At 44.0% G+C, this 23,804-nt stretch overlaps 2 protein-coding genes across 2 annotated transcripts; both read right to left on the bottom strand.

The window, feature by feature from the left end:
• Positions 1–144: 144 nt before the first annotated feature.
• On the bottom strand, positions 145–7,073 carry LOC136519743 (ubiquitin carboxyl-terminal hydrolase 18-like). The gene is made up of 11 exons (XM_066513114.1): positions 6,463–7,073; positions 5,109–5,280; positions 4,927–5,021; positions 4,747–4,832; positions 4,501–4,669; positions 4,286–4,409; positions 3,975–4,132; positions 3,158–3,242; positions 2,855–3,064; positions 2,706–2,767; positions 145–2,077 (listed from the first exon to the last, which is right to left on the bottom strand). Exons 1-11 carry the CDS (start codon positions 6,777–6,779, stop codon positions 577–579), a joined length of 2,979 nt encoding a protein of 992 aa, XP_066369211.1. The 5' UTR covers positions 6,780–7,073; the 3' UTR covers positions 145–576.
• Positions 7,074–14,696: 7,623 nt separating this feature from the next.
• LOC136524349 (uncharacterized) lies at positions 14,697–15,692 on the bottom strand. Its single transcript, XM_066517755.1, has one exon. The coding sequence runs from the start codon at positions 15,690–15,692 to the stop codon at positions 14,697–14,699; it is 996 nt and encodes a 331-aa protein (XP_066373852.1).
• Positions 15,693–23,804: the final 8,112 nt, after the last annotated feature.

Genomic DNA, 23,804 nt, shown 5'->3' with positions numbered 1-23,804 from the left:
GTGAGGAAATCATTGAGGCGTTGGAAATTTCATGTATTTTCAAGTGGCCAGATGGCCAGAAGAACTCCGTTGAGAGTCTCATCCATCATCGCACAGTAAACACATCAACAAAATATATCATGCGAGGCAAGGGGATGCAAAGTATAGAGGTGAAAGCCATGAGAATTTCCTCTTATTATATATCACTCTACAATTGATTCAGCTTTCAGGACACCGGAGGAGTCAGCAGTTCCAGTTTATTTAAGCTATGGATCAAGGGGACAGTAGTAAGCCTACGCTCAGCTATGTACCTAACACTAATGCCAACAAAATAGCATGGCATTAGGGGAGCATCTGGGTTTCTGCAAATTGTGTGGAAACCCAGAGACACCCCTCTACCCCTCTGTCAAGTGGGAGCCACGTGGCGAAAGAGTAAAAAAATCTATCAAGCAAACAATGCTTGCTCCAATTGCAGTTTCGAGCAATCCATCAGCTAGCATTTACTTCCTAGCTCACAGCCCTTCAGTTTATATACCAGCTATGACATGAGCACACAGGCTCTCACTTGTGTGCTCGAATGGCAACGCAGTCATGCTTTTATTGGGCATCAATACCATCCTGCTCAAAAAATTTTGAGGTTATTCGTCGGCGCAGTCCATCATGTTCAGATCCATCATGATTCATGCTGGGGGTTCCATTACTGTCATTTTCTTGCCCACAGCTGTTATTTTTTGTGGTCAAAATTGCAAGGCCATTTTCATCAAGGTGGTCGGACGCTGCTCTTATTTGGAATGAAGATCCATTTGTCGTACAATCCGAAACCCTTTCTTCTGCATGGTCTGGCATTACTGCAGCACCATTAGATTTTGTATCCATTGAAATGTCAGAGCTTTTGCCTAGGACCGTGGATTCCCTGCGATGCCTTGTAAGGAAACCAGGAGACAAGCCGCCTATAGAAGATGAGTTGTTACTTGACTTACTTTTTCCATTCCCAATGGATGATGATGCACCATTACTAAATGGCAAGCCATCATCTGCTTTGACTGAAATTCCTCTAGAACTAGGCCTTCCAAGGAAGCCCCGAGGTAAAAATGACATGTCCCCTTGGCAAGCTTTAGGTTTCCCATTGCTTGTCCTACTGCAATTGCTGTTGCTGTCTGATAGTACTTTGTAAGGTCTTGGCTCAAAGCCATGAGAAACAAAAGGCACATCTCTCTTGTCTGCATGCAAGGAATCATTGCTAGATTGTATATCACCATTGACTGCATAGTAATTGCCATTACTGGATGTCATGAGTGTATCTCCATTGCACTTTTCACTTCCAGAGTTGGCAAGAACTCCTTGCTCTAGACTGCTGAGATGTCCATTGCAATAGCCATTTAACTTTCGAGGAGAACCAGCACTATCCTCTTCTGCAAAGGAAGACCTTTTTCTTGAGGGCTTGTCAAAAAAACCAGAGGAAAATGATGGTTTGGGTTCTCCTGACATCCCATTCGCAGTTGGAATTGCTGTGCTATTATTCGGCCTTCCAACTGAATCATCTAAGGCAGGTCTTTGTCCGTCCCATCTCTCAACTTCTGTGCCAGCTTCAGTATCAACATCCATATAGTCAACTGAATCAATACATGAGGCAGGCACCTCGCATTGCTCTGCAAAGGAATGTTCTGAAGATGCTTCGCTTGTGGAGTTGCCAAACTGCACAGAGCTCATAATAGGACCACCTTCTAAAGGAGGGCCAACTTGCACCTCGCATTGCTCTGCAAAGGAATCTGGAGCTCTAGCATCTTCGAGAACATGTGATACTAGTGAACCTGGTATATGTAGATTTTCATTGCTAATGAATTTGTCATCTTCAATGCTTGTACGTAGATCCAAGTCTGACTCCTGGTCCTTAATATCCATTTCACGCAAGGATTCATTATTGGATTCACAATCCTGTTGTAACTGATCTTCTGTAGTCTTCAAAGATGATTCACAGTTTAATGTTGCACCTGCTAGTATCATGTGGCTTTGTCCATTTGAAGGGAACAATTTGCACTGTTGTTGCTGTTTCACAGACTCATCAACTGTAACAAGTGGCCTGGGACGAGCTTTTCTCCTGCAGAGTCAAATGGAAATGGAAATTTTTCAGCTCTTCAGTCCAAACGGCACGCTTTACAGCAATCTGACAAGTACTAGTTAAATATATAAGAAAAAAATGGATTCAATGGAGAAAACATGTAAATTTTAGAATGAGAACAATAGTGTCCCAAAAGGGTTAAGATTAGACAATTATGATACACATTTAGTTGTTTGGCTGAAATAAAAAGAACAAACAATAAACATAGGGAAAGCAGGTTGAGCTATGTGCTTGTCACATTGTGCATTATCACAGTTGATAGTTCATACAGCAGGGTTTAGGTTGGTTCGATATATTTCCCATTGGCCGCATATGTTCTTTCACCTCCCAAAACAGGCAATATGGATATTTTTTTCCAGTCAGTATAGTACAATTGTATTTGGTTGACGATGACAAAACCAAGCACACAATCCTGGGAGCAGTACAAATGCAAAAGAAAAGCAAGAATGTCCATATGATCAGATCAAGCAGAAATTGACAAATAGATTTGGATTCTCGTGAGGTACAAATGTGAGGTTTTAATATAAATGAGCACTGCACCCAACCCCACATGAAAAATGAGACAGACGATGATAGGCAGCATCAAAATCATTGGAACAGCAAATACCTGCTATATAAAAGCATATAAGCGCCTTGAGCATGTACTTCCTCCTCATCAACAACCATAACCTACATATACAAAGAAGCAAGCTGGTAAAATGGTGCTTATAACAGATTATTTGTGTCGTAACAATACAAATGTTAAACTATATATACCTTGCAGTCATCAATTTTATACCACCTTCCTTGATAACCTTTGATATAGCATATATAGTGTCCAAAAAATGACGCATTCAGCATATCCAGATGAACGACCACAGCATAGAGATCATACAGGTCACTTCCATCAGTGCAACTCGTGTATGGTGTCAGATCTAACTCCATAGGGAACGTAACTCTCTTATTCAGTTTCCCAAATCTACCACTCTGTTACAGGCACATACAAGTTTGTTATTCGAAGTTGTTATAATGCAATCATATAACTTCATTGATACAGTTCTAACAAACTGATGTCGTAACCTGGAATCTTTTGAGAGTGATAGTAAGTATATTTGGAGCTTGATGAACTGAAAGATGCTTCCGTGCTTTCACATAGTCGTTGCATCTGCATAAAAGAATGTTCAATACTTTGATCTAAACGAAGTCTACAAACTGAAACCACATGCTACCTCTGATCCCAAATATAGGTCCATTTGGACTTGGACAGAAGGATTTAGGTGAGGGTACAATGAATATTAGCCATCAATCATTTCTACAGTTAAGATAGGTAGCAATTTATTTCATTGATTAGGGTGCATTTAAGTAGGGGCAGGCATGGGAAAATAAGGCAAAAGATTGCATTGGAGTTGTAATTGAACTTATATTTGGATTGGGGGAAGTACATGCAATTGGCCAAAATACAAGTGGTCTGGATGTGAATTTATAATTACGCTCCTCAAATTATGGCATACGAGATGACATATTTCCCTGCTCCTCTAGTAAAAAATACAGGACTTTAGGTAATTCCAGAAATACGTGATAATTAATTATTTCAGCATTAAATAGCCAGCACTAATAATTTATTACAAAATTAATAATATGAATAGCTACCAGCTCACCTAGGCTTTAGAACACACTAGTGTTTGACTTCTAGTTATTTACGTCCATGTATTTACAAGACATTCAAATGTGCATACATGATAAAAATTTGTGCTTTGTACTGATCATTAGGGGGGGGGGGGAAGATAATCTCAGCATGCACTCAAACTAAATTGGTTGATAAATGTGTGTACAAAATATGTAGGAAGTGCATGTGTCTAGATACATGAACTAAGCACTTGCACAAAGCCACACTTACCCATCACACTTGTACTTATTATCCCCATCAAGCCACTCGATAGCAGTGAACTGATCCAAGCATTTTTCCAATGATTCAGCATCACCTTGAATTTCAACAGTCAAATCCATCATATTATCATAGCGGTTTGAGACCATTCCACATGCAGTGCATTGAACCTGCACACATCTTTCTAATTAGGCACTATACGCTGTTGATGAATCGTAACAGAATGCAGCTCAATTAGAAGTTCAGAGCTGATTAAAGCACAGGCAAAAGAAAACCAAATACATATTTAAAATGGTTGAAGTGGAAATGGAAACGTAAGAAACCTGTGACTGCAGCCGCCCACCAAATATGTGCTGAATAATGGTTGTCTCTTGGGTGCTAAGATCTACAGCCTTCTCACCTCCATATTCATCAAGGCAAGCAGATTGCATCTTATCAATTGCAAACCTGCAAAAATATAAATAACAGCACATTGAATTGAAGACGATCCAACAGGGAGCCATCCATGTAAACTAAGCAAAGAATACTAGAAATTCACCTCATGAATTCATGAGCATCCTCTTGCCTACCAAAGCCAAGATTGCCACCAATATTTGGCAGATGAGAAAGAATGTTTGTAGGAGCAAATGGGTGCAAACTTCCACTAGCTCTGTGAATATGACATTGTAGCTCACATAAAAAACACCAATCTTCATGTCTCATAGAACCTGAAGCGTAGAAATGAACAATTTTAAGCAAATAACGAGATGTCATCAATGCATGCATATTATAGACAATCACATACATTCCCTGCTATGGTCCATTCCTAACAGATAGGCCACAAGTGGTCTCGTGTATGAGAGACATTGTAAAACCACGTTAGCAAAGCAACTGCACAGAAAAAAAGAGGATTTATCATGTGCATTTAAGAGGCATGTGTAAATAAAGCAAACAAATGATAATATAAAGTATTATTATGCTGTACCTGTTGCCACAGTTCATAAGCCCACAAGGTACAACATCAAGGTCCTTCCAGTTGTACAATTTTAAGAATTCATCATAAGGAAAGAGAACCTGACCCTGTGTATGGGGGACACAAACAAAAATGGTTGCAGACACTTGAAAAGTTAAAACACATACAGATCTATATAGGTTAAAAGAGTATACCTTGCTTATCTTTTTACAGGCAGGCACCAATGAGATGCGGCCGAAACCTGATGATTTCTTACTGTTGGCCTCAACTCCACAGGATAACTTGTCAGCAGGATCCAATGATTTCATTTGTTTGCACTTGAATTTGTGCTCCATTTGCCAATGCTTTGTCTGGCAATCTTGGGAACTGAAGAAGAGAGTAAATGATGAGATTAATGCCTGAGAGCAACATAACAGCATTGTGACAAAAAAAAAAAAAACATTGACATGGTTCTGTGACAATGTCTTTGATTGGAAAAAAAAAACAACAACAAATGGACTCCAAGCACAAATGGGACAGGTTTATAATAATAATAATGACAGCAAAAGGTGCAGATTCTATTGAAAATAAACACATCCAACATTACATCGGAGTCCACAGATTCATGCCACAACATAGTAAGGCAGCAAGAATATTTGTTTCTCTACAATCCATTTGCCAGCTTACGAGTCCATTCAATCAATTTCGAGAATAAACAACACACAGCAATAACCTGCTTATCTATCATCTGTTTTACAAGTTCCATGCGGCCAACAGACAAATATTGCCAAACAGGACAAATAACCCACACTACACCCAAATGAAATCCATATGGTTTCAATCAAACCAACCATATTACCTTTTAGAAAAATGGATTTGATATTGTTTGATGTGTAGGAGTACACATTATCATTAAATCAACATTTGTATAGGAACTGAAAAGATAGCTTTTGCCTCCACCTTTATAGATTGAAACAGTCAGAAAACATCAAGGACAGGGAACTGCCATGCGGTCATTAGTTCAACACTGTTTTCAACTCTTTGTTTCCTTAGTTTCAACAAATAAGCCTCAGAGAGAGAGAGAAATATCAGTAGCTATGATGCATTGAAGTTAGCAAGGGGGATTACTAATTTCAACCACATACAAACCAAAGACGGAACTGGCACTCGTTGTGCTGTTGTGAATGGATTATCACACTCTCCAAGACTATTGGCCCCTGTCCAGCACAAGAACACCTCATTCAAGACAGGAAGCAGGCACCAGAAACTTTACCATGCGCATCTCCCGTGCAAACACCATCACCAGAACACGCAATGACCCACCCGAAACACCAATTTTCCAAGAAACTAAGCCACGATTGTAAAAACTAGATTTCATAAGCAGGAGCAGCAGGGCGAAGGTCAAGAACCGTGCAAGATCCCGGCGGCACGATTGTCCGCCCCAGCCACCAAATCACACAGCAGAAGCGACAAATTCCACTGGGAACTCGGCAAGATCACATGCGGCGCATTGTACCAGTACAATTCACAAGGCGGATACTAGGTAGGAGGAGACAGAGACGCACGCACCAGTACCGCACGCGCTTGCACCGGGAGCACTTCTTGGAGGCGACGCCACCACACGCGGCGCAGGGCCCCGTGAGGTCCGCTGCGGCGGTCCCCTGCTCCTGCGGGTTCCCCATCGGGTAGTGGGGCGAGCTGTGGTGGTGATCGTCGTAGGAGGCGGCGAACCCCGCGGCGTCGACGACGAAGTAGCGCGAGGCGGCGCGGCGCACGGCGACGACGGCCGCGGAGAAGAGCACGAGGCCGACAACGGCCGCCTGAAACACCGCCGAGAGGTCCAGTCCCAGGCCCGCGCCACCGCCTCCTCCGCCGCCCCCCAGCATCTAATATAGCCGGCCCCTAGGGTTAGGGTTCCGCGCCCGGCGTCCGGCACCGACCATCCGAGCCCAACCAGACTGCGAGCCAGCCGCCCGGACGGACACAGGTGAGGTGACACAGGCCGGCCCCCAGCGCGGACCGAGTCCGAGTCCCAACTGGTCCCGCCGCACCGCCCGCCCGCGCCGCACTCCCCCAGCCAGCGCCGGAAGGGACACTGCCGCTGGTGCGCTTTTCTCTCCTATTGGGCTCGGCGCCCTACCGTCACTGACGCGTGGGGGCGGAGCAGTGGGGCCCGGATGGCTGTGGAGAAGGGGGCAGAGCGAGTCAACGCCGCGGTCGCGGAAACGGCGGGGGGAGCGAGGCGTGTGTTTGTTTTCCTCGGCTTACGCGTGGTCCATGAAACAAGGAAAAGTACTAGAATGTTGCCGATCGGGCGGTATACTTGCCGACCGGGCAGCACGGCACACGGCAAGCCGTTAGTGCCGTCGTCTTGGTCTAGTCACGACACTATGGTCTCTGAATCGTGCAGTGTCATGCCACGTGGCACGACAGCCCACAGTGCCCATGCCAGCCCTGGCTCGACGCCACGCCCAGCCGCCACCGTCGTCGCGTCGACTCCGTATAGCCATTGCAGATCCCGCGCCTAGACTCGCCATAGATGCAGATCTGGCGCGGACGCACCCCTGGCCGAGTGCCGCCGCCGCGGGGACGCGCCCCCGGCCGAGCGCTGCCGTCGCGTTGCCACGCCATGGTCGCCGCGCTGCTCTCTAGCTCCCCCGCGCCGAGGTTATCGTGACGTCGTGGGACAGGAGGAGGAGGGCACCGTGGGCAGCAGTGGTGGAGAGTCCGTGCACAGGACAGAGGAATCGGACATGGGGAGGAGGCTGCGAGAAGGAGGAGGACGAGAGGAAATTAGGGAGGGGGCCTTGGGGACTGGGGAGTATAGGGAAATTAGGAGTTAGGGTTTGGGGAGGTGATTATATACTCCGATCCAACGGCCGAAAATCCCTGAAATCATCCAATGGCTACAAACTATCGAGCTACATCGTGTCGACCCAAAATTCATGCCGTGCCCGTGCCGGCACTACGGGCCAAACCTACGGCCTAGACACGACGCTGTCACTAGCACGGACACGGTGGGAGCCAGGGCAGACCATGTCTGGGCCGTGCTTCTTTGTGCCGTGCCTGGACCAGGCCATAGTTCCTGTGTCAGATGGCCAAATATATGCGGCTTCAGTTTTGGGCCTGCTGGCTTTCTCCGAAAGGGAGACCGGAGACGATCGAGTCTTCCAGGCACGTCTGGCGACTTGGTGAGAGTATATTTCCTTTTCGTTTCTCGAGGGGAATATTTCCTTGTATAATATGATTCACGACGAAAACTTACTCCTACAGTATATTAGGAAAACATTTTCTTAGACATGTTTTCTTCAAAAAAAAATAGCCCATGCTTTATTTTGTGTGAATAGCTTGCCTTTCATTATAATCAACCGGCCGAGGCCTCAAACATCACCAAGTCAGAGACACACGCTGGAGTAACATGCCACACCTCCAGTCGATGTGTACTCGAAACTTGTTTGGCTAAAACATGAGCCACCTCATTACAAATGCGATTACCAAAGGAAAATATAAACTCATGAAAGGCACGTCCTGTAAGAACCTTGCAAAAGGTCCAGAAACTTGGTCATATGGGGTATGTCGACCGTAGTACTCCCTTCACGGTCGGACCTGACTATCTTAATCTTTAAATTGTGTTGTTTTTTAACTTCTGCCTTAAATATCTTATAATTTATCCAATGATTCTGTTCTTTCTTTAATTGGATAAATGTAGCCATAATGGGAGTAATCATCTGTGAATGTTATGAACAAATCATAACCATCCACACTCTTTACAAAAACTGACCACAGATGTCTGTGTGAATAATCTGTAAAATTTCTACGCTTCGTTTAGCATCTTTCTTAATTTTCTTTATATACTTTCTTTTTATGCTCTACGTTGTTCTAAATCTGAGAGCTTTAATGGAGAAAGAATATTATTCTTAACTAGTCTTTTTATTCTCCCCCTCGAAATATGGCATAAACGACAGTGTCATAATTTCGATGACGCATCATGAGCTCTCTTATGCCACCATTTCCAGATTAACTCTCTGTCACCAGCTGCTTTATCAGCTGGGTAGCATATATCTTTGAAGAGTTAGTGAACTGACTCTTTATTCTATCAAGGTACTTGGTGACCGTGTCATACTCTGGGATTGAGCCCACAATTACAGGCTTAATTGTGTTCTTTATCACAGCAAAATATTTCTTGTTGGTAGTGACCCGCTTTCTATGCTCAAAGTCATAGGACATCTTTTGCGATTCAAAATCCCTCTCTTTAGTTGTCCAAGCGGCATTAGCCTCGTTTGTTTCCCTCACCGATGTCACAGGCTCAGTGAAACATGGTGAGGTGACTACCTAGTTCACCTCAGTCAAAATAAAGGCCTGGTCAAATTTTTTCTTAACATAAAAAATAACAACAATTGCATGCCTTGATTTCAACGTTGGTCAAAATTAAAACATACAACTATTCTTATACACTAATTCTACATCACCGTTGGACAGAAATAGAATTAATGCATAAATCATTAAAATTTACAACTGTTCTTATATACTAATTCTACATCACCTTTGGATAGAAATGGAATTAATGCATAAAATCATTAAAATTACGATATTATTATTAACAACGTTGGTCAGAAAATAACAACATCATAATCATGTCAAAATCTCTTTTTCGTCAATTAAATATCACGTTGGTTCAAAATAACTGGAGAATCAACTATTTCTTTAGCAGCGGAAACATAAAAAAATTCATTATCTATTTTTCAGAAGCATTAAACTTTTCTCAAATATCCTCTGAAAAATTATCGCGTTGGTTTAAATTTTAACAGAGATATTTAAAGTAGACAAATATCATCAAAATCTGCTTCTAAAAATTAAATAAACTCGGAACTTTATTACTGTTCATTGTGGCCCGGCCTGTAGCTACAGTACAAGCCCGCAGCAACCGTGCACGGCCCGACTTGCCACAGCAGCCCACGCACGTGCGCTGTCCGCACCCAGGGCGCAACCTGGGCCTAGGCCGACAAAGCGGCCTCCCGCTCGCGTCCGCCTGGGCCTGATTCTGGCCTGGTTGATCTGCGCCGTTGATGCAGATCGGACAGCCACGCGCGTGTCTCGGCAGATCAAAATGGCGACCTCAGCGCCTCCGCTGAAACCCTAGCGTCATTCGCCCCTCCCTCTTCTCTCTCTACGCCCGCGCTCCTTCTCTCTGAACGCAGCAGTAGCGAGCAGCGACCGGAGTCGAGAGAGAGATGGCGCCGTCGTTTGCGGCGACGAGACCTCGCTCCCCCGCGCGGCCGCCCCCTTTAACCCTAGTCCATTTCTTCTCTGCCTTTCTCTCTCAGCCACGCGGTGCACCAAGCGAGCGAAGCGGTGGAGCGGGCAGCCATGGCGTCGTCGCCGGCCCCCTCACCGGCGTGCGCGCTCCCCAGCGGGTGAGCGAGCCGCCGTCGAGTGGCCTGGCCGTGGCGCCCCCTTGGCCGAGCCCGGTGAAAGCTCTAGTTTGGTTTTGGTGAATTGATGAAACCCTAAGTGCTAACCTAGTTTATCAAGTGCTCATGACATAGGTAGCACACTTCAAGTAGAAGAAGCTAATGAAGATCATAGCATGACAATGGTGATGGCATGGCGATGATCAAGGGCTTAAACTTGAAATGAAGAAAGAGAAAAACAAAAAGCTCAAGGCAAAGGTATAAACCATAGGAGCTATTTTGTTTTAGTGATCAAGACACTTAGAGAGTGTGATCACATTTAGGTTTGATAGCCGTACTATTAAGAGGGGTGAAACTCGTATTGGAATACGGTTATCAAAGTGCCACTAGATGCTCTAACTCATTGCATATGCATTTAGGATCTAGTGGAGTGCTAACACCCTTGAAAATATTTATGAAAATATGCTAACACATGTGCACAAGGTGTTTGCAGGGTTGAGATGGGTTTGGGATTCGGCGCTTTTGGAAAAATGAAATATCTATTTTCTATTGCGCCGGATGTAAAATTTTTGGTGATTGGCACATTTGAGCAAGGGTGAAGAAGTTAGAGTTGAAATGGAGTTGGTCGAAATGATGCTGGCGTCGGTCTACTGACCGGACACTGGGTCACTCAGCAACCGGACGCTGAAAGGCTGCGTCCGGTCGAGCTGTCAGACGGCACAGTGGGTAGGGTTGAGCACCGGACGCTGGTCTGCGTCCGGTCAAGGTGGACCGGACGCGTCCGGTCGAAAAAACATGCCTCGGGGAGCTTACTGGAAACGACCGGACGCTGGGGCTTCAGCGTCCGGTCAGTTTTGACCGGAGCGTCCGGTTAGCTTCGTAGCCGTTGGAATCTGACGAACAGCGTTTGAAGCTGGTGACGCGTGGCGTCCATCGGGCGACCGGACGCTGAGGGCCAGCGTCCGGTCAGTATGACCGGAGCGTCCGGTCAGAGCGCGTTTTGCCCAGTGAAGGGGTATAACGGCTCTATTTGATTGGGGCTCTATTTATAGCCCCATGGCCGACTGTGGCTCACATCTTTAGCCATTTTCATTGACATAGCAATCTTGTGAGCTAAGCCAAAGGACTCCCACTCATCTACATCATTGATTCATCATCATAGTGAGATTGGGAGTGATCCAAGTGCATTGCTTGAGTGATTGCATCTAGAGGCACTTAGTGATCGTGTTTCGCTGCGAGTTTCGCTTGTTACTCTTGGTGGTTGCCGCCACCTAGACGGCTTGGAGCAGCGAGGATCGTCGAGCGGAGGTGGTGATTGTCTCCGGCTCCGATCGTGGTGATTGTGAGGGGTTCTTGACCTTTCCCTGGTGGAGCGCCAAAAGGTACTCTAGTGGATTGCTCGTGGCTTGTGTGATCCTCATCTTGTGTTGGTTGTGCGGCACCCTATTGAGGGTTTGGCGTGTGAAGCCAATTAGCGCGTGAACCTCCAAGTGAGTGAATCGCCACAACGAGGACTAGCTTGCCGGCAAGCAAGTGAATCTCGATAAAAATCATTGTGTTCATCATTGATTCCGAGGTGATTGGTCATCATTGTTATTCATCTTCGTGATTGATTGGTTCATTCATCTACACGGCGGTATAACTCTCTTGATCACTCTCTTTACTTTACCGCAAACTAGTTGACAAGCTCTTTAGTGTAGCTAGTTGTGAGAGCTTGCATGCTTGGTTGGTGTGGCTCTTTAGTTAGCCTTTGAGAGTACACTAACATAGGGTAGTGTCATTGCTCTTGTGTGAATTGACACTATCTAAACTAGAATTGTGGTAGGTGGCTTGCATTTTGAGTAGGCTAGCGCAACACTCACTTCGCCTCATAATTATCTAACCATTTGGTTAAGTGTTGTTGTAGAAATTTTTATTAGGCTATTCACCCCCCCTCTAGCCATTAGGACCTTTCACCCGGGCGAAACAGCTCCCCCGGCTCGGCCTTCTTCTCCCGCGTCGGCGAAGGGTTAGCCTGGCGCACGGCAAGGTAGGTCCCTTTCCTCTTCTTCCCCGTCCCCTTCTTCTTTTGGATTTGGATTCTTGTTTGTTCTTCTCGGATTCAACCGATTTAGGGATCTAGGGATAGGGTTTCTTTTCCCGATTCGATTCGTTCGATTCGGTTCATCTCTTTCATTTGATTTCTTTTCTTTTCTATTTGTACCGAATCGCTCTCTTTCCCTTCCTCATCGCGAGTTAGGGTTAGGGTTCGATTGAACCCAATTCGGTTTTTCTCTCGGTTTTGATTCGAGATCGGCGAGATAAGCCTATTCCCCTCTTCCCCTTCTTCTCTTTTGGATCTTCTTTCTTTTCCTTTTGGAGTTGAACCGATTTGGGGTTAGGGTTAGGTTAGGGTTTGACTCACTGGAGTCACTGTTCTTCTTCCCCAGTGAGTGCTTTGAGGGTTAGGGTTCAGCTTTGATTCTCTTCTAGGCTGAATCCCTCTTCCTTTGTTCTTTCCTTCACCCAGTTAGGGTTAGGGTTAGGGATCCCCTTCTGTCTGCTCAGATCCAAAAGGAGGTCAGTTCTTTTCTTGCCGCGCGCCGGCGAAGACGGCGGTGCGGCACCTTCCCCGCGCGGTGGCGGTTGTGACTGGGAGTTCAGTGACGTTCGCCACCCCCGATCTCTTTTCAATTTTCTTTTACCCGGTTAGGGTTAGGGTTTCAATCCAAAACGGATCGAACCCTTGTTCTTTCTTTGATTTATTTTCAATGCTTTACCCCATACTAGATCTACACACTAGCAACCTTTGGCTCTAGTACCAATGTTAGAAACAATAGTGCCTCTAAACCGTAGATCGGGGTAAGCATCTTACTTAGGGTTCCTCTAGTTCGCCCTGGCGCAGTTGCGCCGCAGCCTCGTGGACGTCGGTGTCGAGGGAGCTCGGCGCGGTGGAGTCCAGTGTGGTGGAGACGAGGTCCAGTGGCGATGCAGAGGTACGGCGGAGTCGATGGGGCTACCCGTCGCTGGCAGCACCCTCTTTAGATCGGGTTAGGTTTTCTGTTCGTGGTTACATAAGCTCCGATCAACCTCGTTCCCCGAGTCGTGATCCCCACCTATCTCTATATAGTGCTGTGCGACAGGGGCCCACCAACGATATTAGGGTTGGACGCCCCCGATCAGGGCGCAGATCTAAAGGCCCAATAGGCTGTGGTGGAGATCAACTAACACCCAGCTCATCCAATGCATATGTCGGTTACCAGCCGAGCTCCCCCACCAGTAATTAGCCATTGCTGATTTCATCTTCTTACATGTGCTAATCGGTGGGAGGAAACAACTCATCGAATATGTCAGCACCGCCCGTGCAACTGACTTTAATAAAAATTTCCCTACCAGCACAGCTTGCTTCCCTACCACACCAGGGAATATGTCGGCACCACCTGTTCGGCTGATATTAAAGCCGGCTGATAAACCGGCTGAAGCTGTTTTGTTGTGAGAGAAAAATACTGTAGATTCTAGCCAATAAACCGACTGATAAGTTCAAGCGAACAGGCCTCGCTCGCACTTGTGCAGGTAAAAATTCGAATACTCCACTTAGGCTCCTGCCGGTCTCCGTTGGCAGCCCAAGATATTTTCCTGCTAGTGCCTTAAGTTCTTGACACATCACTGTCTTTACTTCTTGCTGAAGAAAATTGCGGATTTTTCTCGGTTCACCAATTGTCCCGAGCCTCTATTATACTTCGACAAAATCTCCAACAATCTAGCAGCCCCTCTTTGCGACCCGCTTCTGAGAAGACGATGCAGTCATCCGCAAAGAGCAAATGCGAGATCCAGGGGGAGTGCACACCGACTCTGACACCCCTAGATAAATGCACTGGGCCAGTAGATTTTAACATACATGATAATCCTTCCGAGCATAGGACTATAGGAGAAACAAGTAGGGTGAGATGGGATCACCCTGCCTAATTCCCCTGGTGGGCCGAAAAACTTCTGTAAGCAAACCATTAACTTTGATGGAGAAAGAGACTGTAGTGACATCTCATAATCAGCTCAACAAACTCATGATGAAAGCCAAGTTTCAGCATAATGCTCCTCAAGTAATCCCATTCCACACAATCATAAGCTTTTGCCATGTCCAGTTTAATAGCACATGCACCTGCCTTTCCCTTTTTCCTTTTTAAATAATGGATGCACTCATAGACAATAAGCACATTATCTGTGATTAACCGTCCTGGCACGAAGGCGCTTTATTCATCTGAAATAATTTCATCCAGGAACTCTCTCGATCTCAATGCAAGAATCTTCGAGCATATCTTGTACAGCACATTACATAAAGAGATAGGCCGAAACTCCTTCGTAACTTGTGGATTCCTCGTTTTTGGGATCAAAACGATAGTGGTGTGATTAACTTCATTAGGTAACATACCTCTGTTCAGAAAGTTCAGCACCGCCTCTGTGATCCCCGCACCCATCAGTCCCCAATGCAGCTGGTAGAAACCAGCAGTGAACCCGTCTGGTCCGGGGGGCTTTATTTGCTCCCATCATATGTAGCGCTCTGTCCACCTCCTCCGCTGTATAAGGACAGGTCAGTCGAGCGTTCATCTCATCGGTAATCTTTCTTGGGACATGCTCCAAAATCAACTCTGGAATTAGTTCGTCTTGGGCCGAAAATAAATTTCTATAGAAACCAGTAGCAACTTTCTCGATCGCTTCCTGGGACACGGCTACTGATCCATCCTCCCGGCGAAGAGATGAAATAGAATTCCGCTTCGCCCTCGCACGTGATTTAGCCTGGAAGAGAGCAGTGTTACGATCACCATCACTCAGCCACTCCATTCGCGCCCTCTGTTTCTCCATTACCTCTTCACGTGAAAGGAGTTCAGAGATCCGAGCCACGAGCTGTTTCTCCTTCCTTGAGAGGCCACAGCCGATCAGTCGGCCACGCTCCACTTCCAGCTCGCGTCGCAACGCAGCCAAGGATTTCCTCACCGACCCAAAAACATCTTTCTCCCAGGTTTGTAGTCGAGATTGTCCACCCCTCAGCGTCATCTGCATCTCGCCCAGGCCTCCAGCGCCCAAGTTCTGATCCCAGGCATCTCTAATAAGAGCCATGTAGCTCGGGTCCCTCTGCCACATGTTCTCATAGCGAAAATTTTTCTTTCTTCTCCTGCTGGACGAGTGTTCCATACATTCAGCAACCAAACAACAGTGATCCGATATCGTTGTTTGAACGTGCCAAATCTTCACTTCCCTGAAAAGGTCCAGAAATGAATCGGAGGCAAGACCCCTATCTAGCCTCACTTTCACATTATGGCCGTCGCCTTGGCGATTGTCCCAAGTATAGGGCAACCCGATGAAACCCAAGTCTGTCAGGCCACAGAAGGACACCGCATCTCTGAACCCCTCCATTTGGCGCTCACTTCTCCCCGCTCCACCGAACTGCTCCGACGCATGCAAGACTTCATTGAAGTCGTCCATGCAAAGCCATGGTAGCGAGCTGCGTCCATTGAGCATCCGCATACAGTCCTAGCTCCTGTACCGTAGTTCTCGACGGGACTCCCCATAGAACCCAGTAAACCTCCACTTTTCCTCCTTGGTGAGCGGATCCAAAACAGCACAACATCTATGTGCAACTTATCCAAGCTTTGCAGCCGGACATCCACCTCAGTTCTCCAGAGCAGCGCAAGGCCACCCCCCTCTCCCGAAACTGCCAACACCCAGGCCGTGCCCTCAGTAGGCCGTCAACACGATCTGAGAAAAATCGGGTCTCCGACAAGAAGACCAGAGTGTGACGATCCAGTGACTAAGCTTCAGGAGGTGTGTCGAGAGGACGTTGTATGCGGTGTTCGGATACTAATAAAAAATAAATTATATAATCCGTAAGTACTTTATGAGATGAATTTTTTAAACCTAATTAATCTGTCATTAGCACATGTTTACTGTAGCACCACATTATCAAATCATGGACTAATTAGGCTTAAAAGATTCGTCTCGCAAATTAGTCACAAACTATGCAATTAGTTTCGTAATTAATCTATATTTAATACTCCATGTATGTGTCCAAACATTCGATGGGACAGCGACTAAAATTTAGAAGGGGCAACCAAACACCACCTAAATCGCGAATTGGAGAACGAGCCAGTGGCTCAGTGGTAGTACTCGCACTGCCTGTCAGCGTTCGATCCTCGGCGATCGCAACACTGGTGTTGCACCCGGGTGTGTGCTGTGCAGCACCCAAATATGAACAGTGCCTCTTTCGCGTGATGCCACAGTGGGACCGTGACGTGCCCGTCACCTACGGAATCCGTAGATTTCGGTGATCTTAACAAGGACGTGGTTTTCAGATCTGAGTGTAGTTGTAGGTTTGTTTGTACATGGGTGGTATGAATAGTGTGCGTGTATTAAGTGGGCGTGTATACGAACAGATGCTACAGCTATATCCAGATAAGAGGCAACCAAAAAAAATCGTGAACTGCCTCGGGTTATCCCAAACGCCGACAGTTCAAGCATAAGATTTTGATTGTGCCCTTCGCAGCCGCCACCGACCTTGCATTTTTAACCAAGGAACTCCTTTTCTGCTTCTTCAACTTTTCAATCATACTCTCACCACTATCCTCCGTCGCTCCATCCAGGGCCTGTTTAGTTCCATCCCAAAACGCCAAAATTTTCAAGATTTCTCGTCACATCGAATCTTTGGACGCATGCATGAAGTATTAAATATAAATAAAAAATAAAACTAATTACACAGTTTAGACGAAATCCACGAGTCGAATCTTTTAAGCCTAATTAGACTATGATTGGACACTAATTACCAAAAAAACAACGAAAACGCTACCGTGCCCATTTTGCCAAAAAATTTGGAACTAAACTGAGCCCCAGTTGGGAGACCCTTAAGTTCACCAACCCTACTGGAACGATAGCGCTCGACCCTTCCACCGAAAGATTGAGGTCCGGTGTCTGCACGGTCGGCCCTGTCCCTAAAAAAACCATGCTATGACGGATGGAATGTTCTTCCGCTTCCGCTTCGGCCGCGGCGGGAGTGATCATCATCCTTACTAGTAAGAAAAAAGTCTACTTAACTCCCTCATCTTTTATACTTGGTCTACTTCACTCCCAACTATAAAACCGTCTGTTTTACCCCCTGAACTTTCTAAAACCGTCTATTTTACCCTGGACGGTTTTTCAGCGGCGGTTGCTACAGTAACAACGGTTGCTACAGTAATGGTGGTTTGCATTTTCCCTTTCGGTGAATCTTTGAAAAATCACAGTAAATCATAAAATAAAAAATTTAATTTTGTTGGACTCCACACATGAGTAAATCTACATAGTGAATATATAATACGGTATGTTTTAGTACAAAATTTTTACTGTAGCATTAGATTAATTGGAAAACCTAATTTTGTCTGTAATTAATTGGAATAATTCATAGCTGCAGCTTCTATGGTCCAATTGCGGTGAAATTTTTATGGCACGCTAATTATTGTATGCTTGAACTATAGTAAAAATTTCATACTCATTGGACTATGTATAACTTAGTTATAGATAAATTCTAATTAATTACAGACAAAATTGGATTTTCCAATTAATCTAAAGCTACAAAAAAAAATTTGTACTAAAGCATACCGTATTATATATTCACTGTGTAGATCTACTCATGTGAAGTCCAATAAAATTAGGAGATTTTTCATTTTATGATTTTTCTATGATTTACTATGATTTTTTAAAAATTCACCGGAAATAAATGAAGAAAAAGGAAATCCAAAACCACTGATACTGTAGCAAACACACAGTTACTGTAGCAACCGTTGTTACTGTATCAATCCCGCGCTGAAAACCCGCACAGGAGTAAAATAGACGGTTTTGAAAAATTCAGGGGTAAAACAAACGATTTCATAATTGAAGAGTGAAGTAGACAAGTATAAAAGGTGAGGGTTAAGTAGACTTTTTCGTTGCCAGTAACTCGTAACAGTTAACACCTCGCCAGCCAACGACCTACTGTAGTAATAATAACGCAACAAAGCCGAACACGTTGTCTAGTCTAGAACACTGTAACACTAGCTTTGTGTCGGGCCGAAAAATGACCGACGAATCGATGATCCCAAACCCATGGTAAAAGAAAATCGACCGTGCATTGGTTCACTGTCACATCTACTATTTCGAGAAGGAGAGTGTGGTTCCTCTGACAAGTGACAACTGAACGCTACCTGCAGCATTCGCACATGAATTCAGACATGAGTGCTACTTCCTCGTCTGATAAGAAGCTATTCGTATCGTCTAGTATTTCTCTCTCAAAATAAATCAGTTTCAGTCAGCTTATCAATCGCAGAAATTATTTATGTTTTAAATCTTATGCCATAAAGATGTAATCGTGAGTTTGAATCAGCTTTTTAGGTGGGTCCCATCCAATAAAAAACAACCGCATGGCAGCACCTCCTAGTCCATCTATCGGTGATAATCTCTGAACTTCATAGGAACATTCTAGATATGAGGATTTATTCTGAGTTTTGGTGTGCGAGGATAAAGATATAAGAGAGGCACATATGTAATTTTATATTTTTCTTAATTCGGTCTTGAAAAATGAGATTTACATGATTCCTGGGACGGAGGGAGCAGTACCAGTTTCTCTCACATCACAAGCTTGACCCTTGGCTTCTTTCCGTACGTTTCGCATCAGCCGACTTTCCCTCAGAAGTTCGCGGATTCCCTCGGAAATTCGTTGGCATCTGGCAACCTGCTTTCTCACGCCGATGCAATGCAAGTTCTGGGCATGGAGCAGGTTCGTTGAACTTCTCTTCCGTGACTGGACTTCATCAGTAGCGTATGCGATCGCACCGAAGAGCGACCTCCCTCTCTTCTGGTTCTGGCTTCAGTAACCACCTGCCTGGTGCCTGCTTTGCCATTTTTTATTATTCAGCTCACAGCTTCTGGAGACGCGAAGCTACAATTCATACAGCCAAGGGGATGGATGGTCGTCACATCAGCGCCTTCTCTGCTTGGATCTGGCGATTTCATCATCATTTCCATGAAATCTGGCGTGTTCGGTAACCGTTGATGCGGTTGTGCTGCTGCTGCTGCGACGACGGTGGCCAAGGAACAATATGCTGTAGATGTCACCACACCAAACTTAATCAACCATCATCACTATCGAAACATGCCCATGATATTCTGAATGAGGTGAGAGGATCTCGGAATATACACACGTTTTTCCTGTTCCTTTTTTTTTTTTTTTTTGAGGTGGTATGTACGTAGTTGGTTGGTTGTGCAATAAGGAAATTGGGAGGGAGGTTTCAAGCTCATGCGTGACAAGGCCCAGAGGCCACATGAGGAGGCCCCGTCCGTGTAAGTAGTTGACGCTCTAAATTGGCCCACCATATTATGCCATTCCTTTGTTTGGGCCCAAGTACCGGGACAGGTTTGCTAAAAATGAAAAATGCGAGTTCACCTCCCTCGGCTATCACGGTTGTCCGGTTTTTCTCTACAAACTACAAAACTAGTTGTTTAATCTCTCTCAACTTTTAAAATCGCTTGTTTTGCATCTTGGATTATTTTGATGGTGGTTCTACCGATGTAGCGTCACATAAAGGGGGATAAATCAGACTAAGTTAAAAGTTTAGGAGGTAAATCAGACTAAAAATATTTTTCAAAAATCATAGAAATTATTTTTCTTCAAAAAATACCCAAATATTTTTACATGGAAAAACACAGCAATTAAATTAATCCTAAAATTTGGTTTAACCGTAGAAATAAAACAGATTTTAGGATTTCTAATTGCATTATTTTTCAATTTTAAAATATTTGTATGAATTTTAAAATTTTATTGCTTTTTATTTTTAGATATTTTTTAAATACTTCTAGTGTGATTTACCTATCTGAACTTTTAACTTAGTCTAATTTACCTCTCTGACGTAGCGCCGCATAAGCAAAAACTGTTTACATGTGGAGCTTTGATCCGATCGCACACATGAAACAGCTCACTCCGCCACCGCAGTCCACACGCGGCAAAGGCTTGCAAGCAACGCACGGCAAGCGGCTACACGCCTCGAGGCAGCTTATCCCCGTGCCCGTGCTTACTTGGTCTACTAATTAATTTAATTATCCCTCCGCAGATTGCTCAATCCACGGCTTAAACTAAACTAAGCTAATAGCTAAGCAAGCTGCGCGGAGCCTGAAGCAGACAAAGCCTCTGTTGTCGCCGTGCCAGCTAGCCGCACCAATCTGGAGCTGTCTCGCTGTCTCTACCTGCTCGCCTCCCATCAACCAGCACAAATTTTAGCGTGATCCCATCTGTGTTCATGTGTCTCCGAGCCTCCAAGTAATTAAACCACTCGAGAAGCAAGTATCATTGGAGGAGACGAGGAGTTAACTGAATGGCATCTCAGATGCTAGGAGAGTGGCGTTAACTGAATAGAGTGAATGGCTGTTGTGGGACGTGGGAGAGCACATGCTCTGAATTCAACGCCGGAGTTTCAAACATTACACTATTCTCTGCATGCAAGGGGGCTGCTAGTTGCAGTACTCCTTTCAGTTTCATATTGCTCAAACGTGTGGAGAACCAATCAAGGTAACTTAATAATAACTGAGAAATGGGTCAAATACACCAACGGTCTTGACTTTGTCAGGATATGTCACTTAAATTCACGAACTCTAAATATGTAGTTTTGGATTTGGATTGCTAAATTTGTTAAGTAGTGCATCACAGGTCCGTATATATTGCCTGCAAGCTTCAGGTACATATTCTTTCGCTTCAACAAGTTCCTTGTGTTTAAGCGATCTTTAAGAAGTAGCTAGAAGAAAACTTTCCTCTTGTTTTGACTGCAAGCTTTCGAAAGACAAGTGTAGGCTCCATGAACCGTCAGATGGTCAATCAAATGTACATAAGCTTTCTGTGAAGAAAATACATTGGAGTTCCAGATATACACCCAAATGTCTGAAGCCTCTTCCCACTGTAGAGCATCAAGTTGCATCCCAAGAGTCTGAAACTGCTGAAAAGCTTCTATCGACAGAGGCATATGGAAAAGATCATGCAGGGTCTGAGCTTGGTAAAGTGTTTGCCAAAATCTGACCACCCCAGAAATCTTCCCAAAGAAAACAAGAGCCACTTAGAAATGCATTTTCCGAATTCATGACCTAACAAGTGGCATGCAGTGACAAGTTCATTGACCGCTGATGTATCATTATATATTTAACTCTTAAGAAATTGTCTGATAATAACGCGGTTTGATGATCTTTTGGCTTTGTTCCGTTTGCAGTTTTTTTTATCAAGTTATTACATACATAATGGTTGTTCTGTGATGAACTGGAAAGTAGAGTGAATTGCAAATTCAACCGAGCATCGTATGTAGATGTGGTACCAGTATTTTGCTTGCAGATCATCGCACTGAATTTTTAAACACTAAAGCCAGGCTGTTCAGATAAGCTAGACTAGTGCATTATGTTTCCTGTGGTCTTGGGATGCCATACAGCTCTGCTTTCGGCGAGAGCATTCATTAATTATAGATCTATTTATCTTTCCAGAGCAAGCTAGAAATATACTAACAATACTGTTTTTTTTTTGGTTTCAAACTGAATAAATATTATTACAACCAATAATGCATGTACGGATGTACCTGCAAGTTGTGGAGTTTCAGCTTGTCAGCCTGATGTTTTCCATCTTTGCTGTTGTGAATTGGACACATCATGTTACCAACAATGCACACATGCATGTTTCTCTTTTTAAATATGGAAATTACCATTTTGATGAGCTAGAAGTACATTTGGACAACACAAACGACTATATTTTCAATCAGAAGCCCATCTCTATTCAAGCATGTAGAGAGAGACCTTCAAACATAATTTTGCACCGGTATCTGTCATGCAAAAAAAGGAAGTGCTTCCTTCAATTTTGTGTAAATTGTTTCCTAAATAGCTATAATCGGTTTGTATAAGTAGTTTAGTGGTTTTCCGTTGCTTTCTTTGCGTTTCAGCCTCATTGAACTTCCAATTTTCTATTATTGTTATACTCCCTCGGTCCTTCCATCCTAGAATACAATAGATTTTCAGTTGTACTAAGGCAAACCTTGCTAAATTTGATCACATTGTAGAAAATAATAATAGTAGTATTTACGAAATGAGCTTCATTAGATACGTTATAAAAAGTATTTTCAAATTTATTTCTTAGATGTGATAGATGGTACTAGCTTCTCTATAAATTTGGTCAAACTTAAAATGATTTGACTAGACGATAGAAAATCCATTATATTTTTGGACTGAGAGAGTATGTATATATTACTATTATATTGTTTTCTAACAAAAAGTATATACAACAACTACTAGTTCCACCTAAAAAGAAGGGGGAAAGGTTAGAGCTTCTTGTTTGAAAAAAGCAAATAATACTGCCACAAAAATATGATTTGCACGATATCTCTAGTTGCAACGTTCTTTTCAAGTTCTTTATCACCCTGATGGACTACAATATGTATTATGTATATATTGATCGATCATAATAAGTTGTTTTGCTGGGGAGCACCAACCTAAGAAAGTCTGAGTAAACAATCATATATCAAAGTATACAAGTATTGATCAAGAGACAACATTAATGTGCGTTTTTTTTTAAAAAAGGCTCCTGATAAAAATTTTAGAAACTCCTGGAGAGTTGGGACTGTTGAAGAAGAGAAAGTGAAACAAGTTTTCAGCAAGGAATAGAGAGAAAAGGGTCTTTATTGTAGCTTGGCGTTTGGAAATGTATTTTATATATGCATGTTTATTTGGAAAATAATGAGATGTAACATTACCCTCCTAATTTGTCCTCTGCCTCATCTAGTACGCTAAGAGCCAACAATGGAGATTGGAGAACTAAGCATGGTGGCAACCACCTTGCACGTTCTAAGATGCCAAGCTTTAGTTACTGTGCCCATTAAGTGCTCATGATAACTTAATTAACAGTACACATCATAAGCTAATCTATTCCGAATGCACATGGGCACCTTAGCGGCTCAGCGCTGCTTGTTTTTTGTGTGATGTTTTAAAAGAAACAAACAATTGAGAATGGTACTAATTGTAATACACTGACGTTTTAGCTATAAACATAAACGGTACACTGATGTTTAGGCTACTTTTATCTTTCTTCTATTAAAAAAATGATGGGTCAGATATGGGTGACCTATATAGTTTTCATCTATATAAGAGCCCTCATTATTCTTTTGGAGCGAGTTGACTTTGCTTCAAGAGAACTTTGTTAGTGATCGAAGACACCAAGTTGCTCACATGACGCAAATAATGGCCCCGTTCACTGGTCTGAAACTTGGCTGAAAACGCTGTTCCGTTTGAATTGTTGTGAGAGAAAAACACTGTTCCGGCTGAAAAAGAAGCCGAACAAGCTGAATATGGGGTAAGCTGAACAGGGAATGGGCTCACATGCTTACTCTTTGGCCTATTTCCATCATGTCTTTTATGGCAAGTAGGATAGTTTAATGTCCGTTGATAGTCAAACTGGTTAATGCCTCAAGCAGTTCTCGTTCAAGGTTTGTGGAGTTTTTTCTGCCC

The sequence above is a fragment of the Miscanthus floridulus genome, chromosome 18 (assembly GCF_019320115.1).
Source record: "Miscanthus floridulus cultivar M001 chromosome 18, ASM1932011v1, whole genome shotgun sequence".
Taxonomy (NCBI): domain Eukaryota; kingdom Viridiplantae; phylum Streptophyta; class Magnoliopsida; order Poales; family Poaceae; genus Miscanthus; species Miscanthus floridulus.
This window is presented reverse-complemented; position numbering and strand designations above follow the sequence as displayed.

What these genes read in the sequence shown, in the direction of transcription:
- LOC136524349 (XM_066517755.1), bottom strand. Translation starts at nt 15,692, where the DNA reads ATGGAGGGGTTCAGAGATGCGGTGTCCTTCTGTGGCCTGACAGACTTG.
- LOC136519743 (XM_066513114.1), bottom strand. Translation starts at nt 6,779, where the DNA reads ATGCTGGGGGGCGGCGGAGGAGGCGGTGGCGCGGGCCTGGGACTGGAC. An exon ending in AATGGACCATAGCAGGGAAT is followed by an intron (nt 4,670 to 4,746) that starts GTATGTGATTGT and finishes TCTACGCTTCAG; the next exon opens with GTTCTATGAGACATGAAGAT. An exon ending in TCACTCTCAAAAGATTCCAG is followed by an intron (nt 3,065 to 3,157) that starts GTTACGACATCA and finishes TGCCTGTAACAG; the next exon opens with AGTGGTAGATTTGGGAAACT.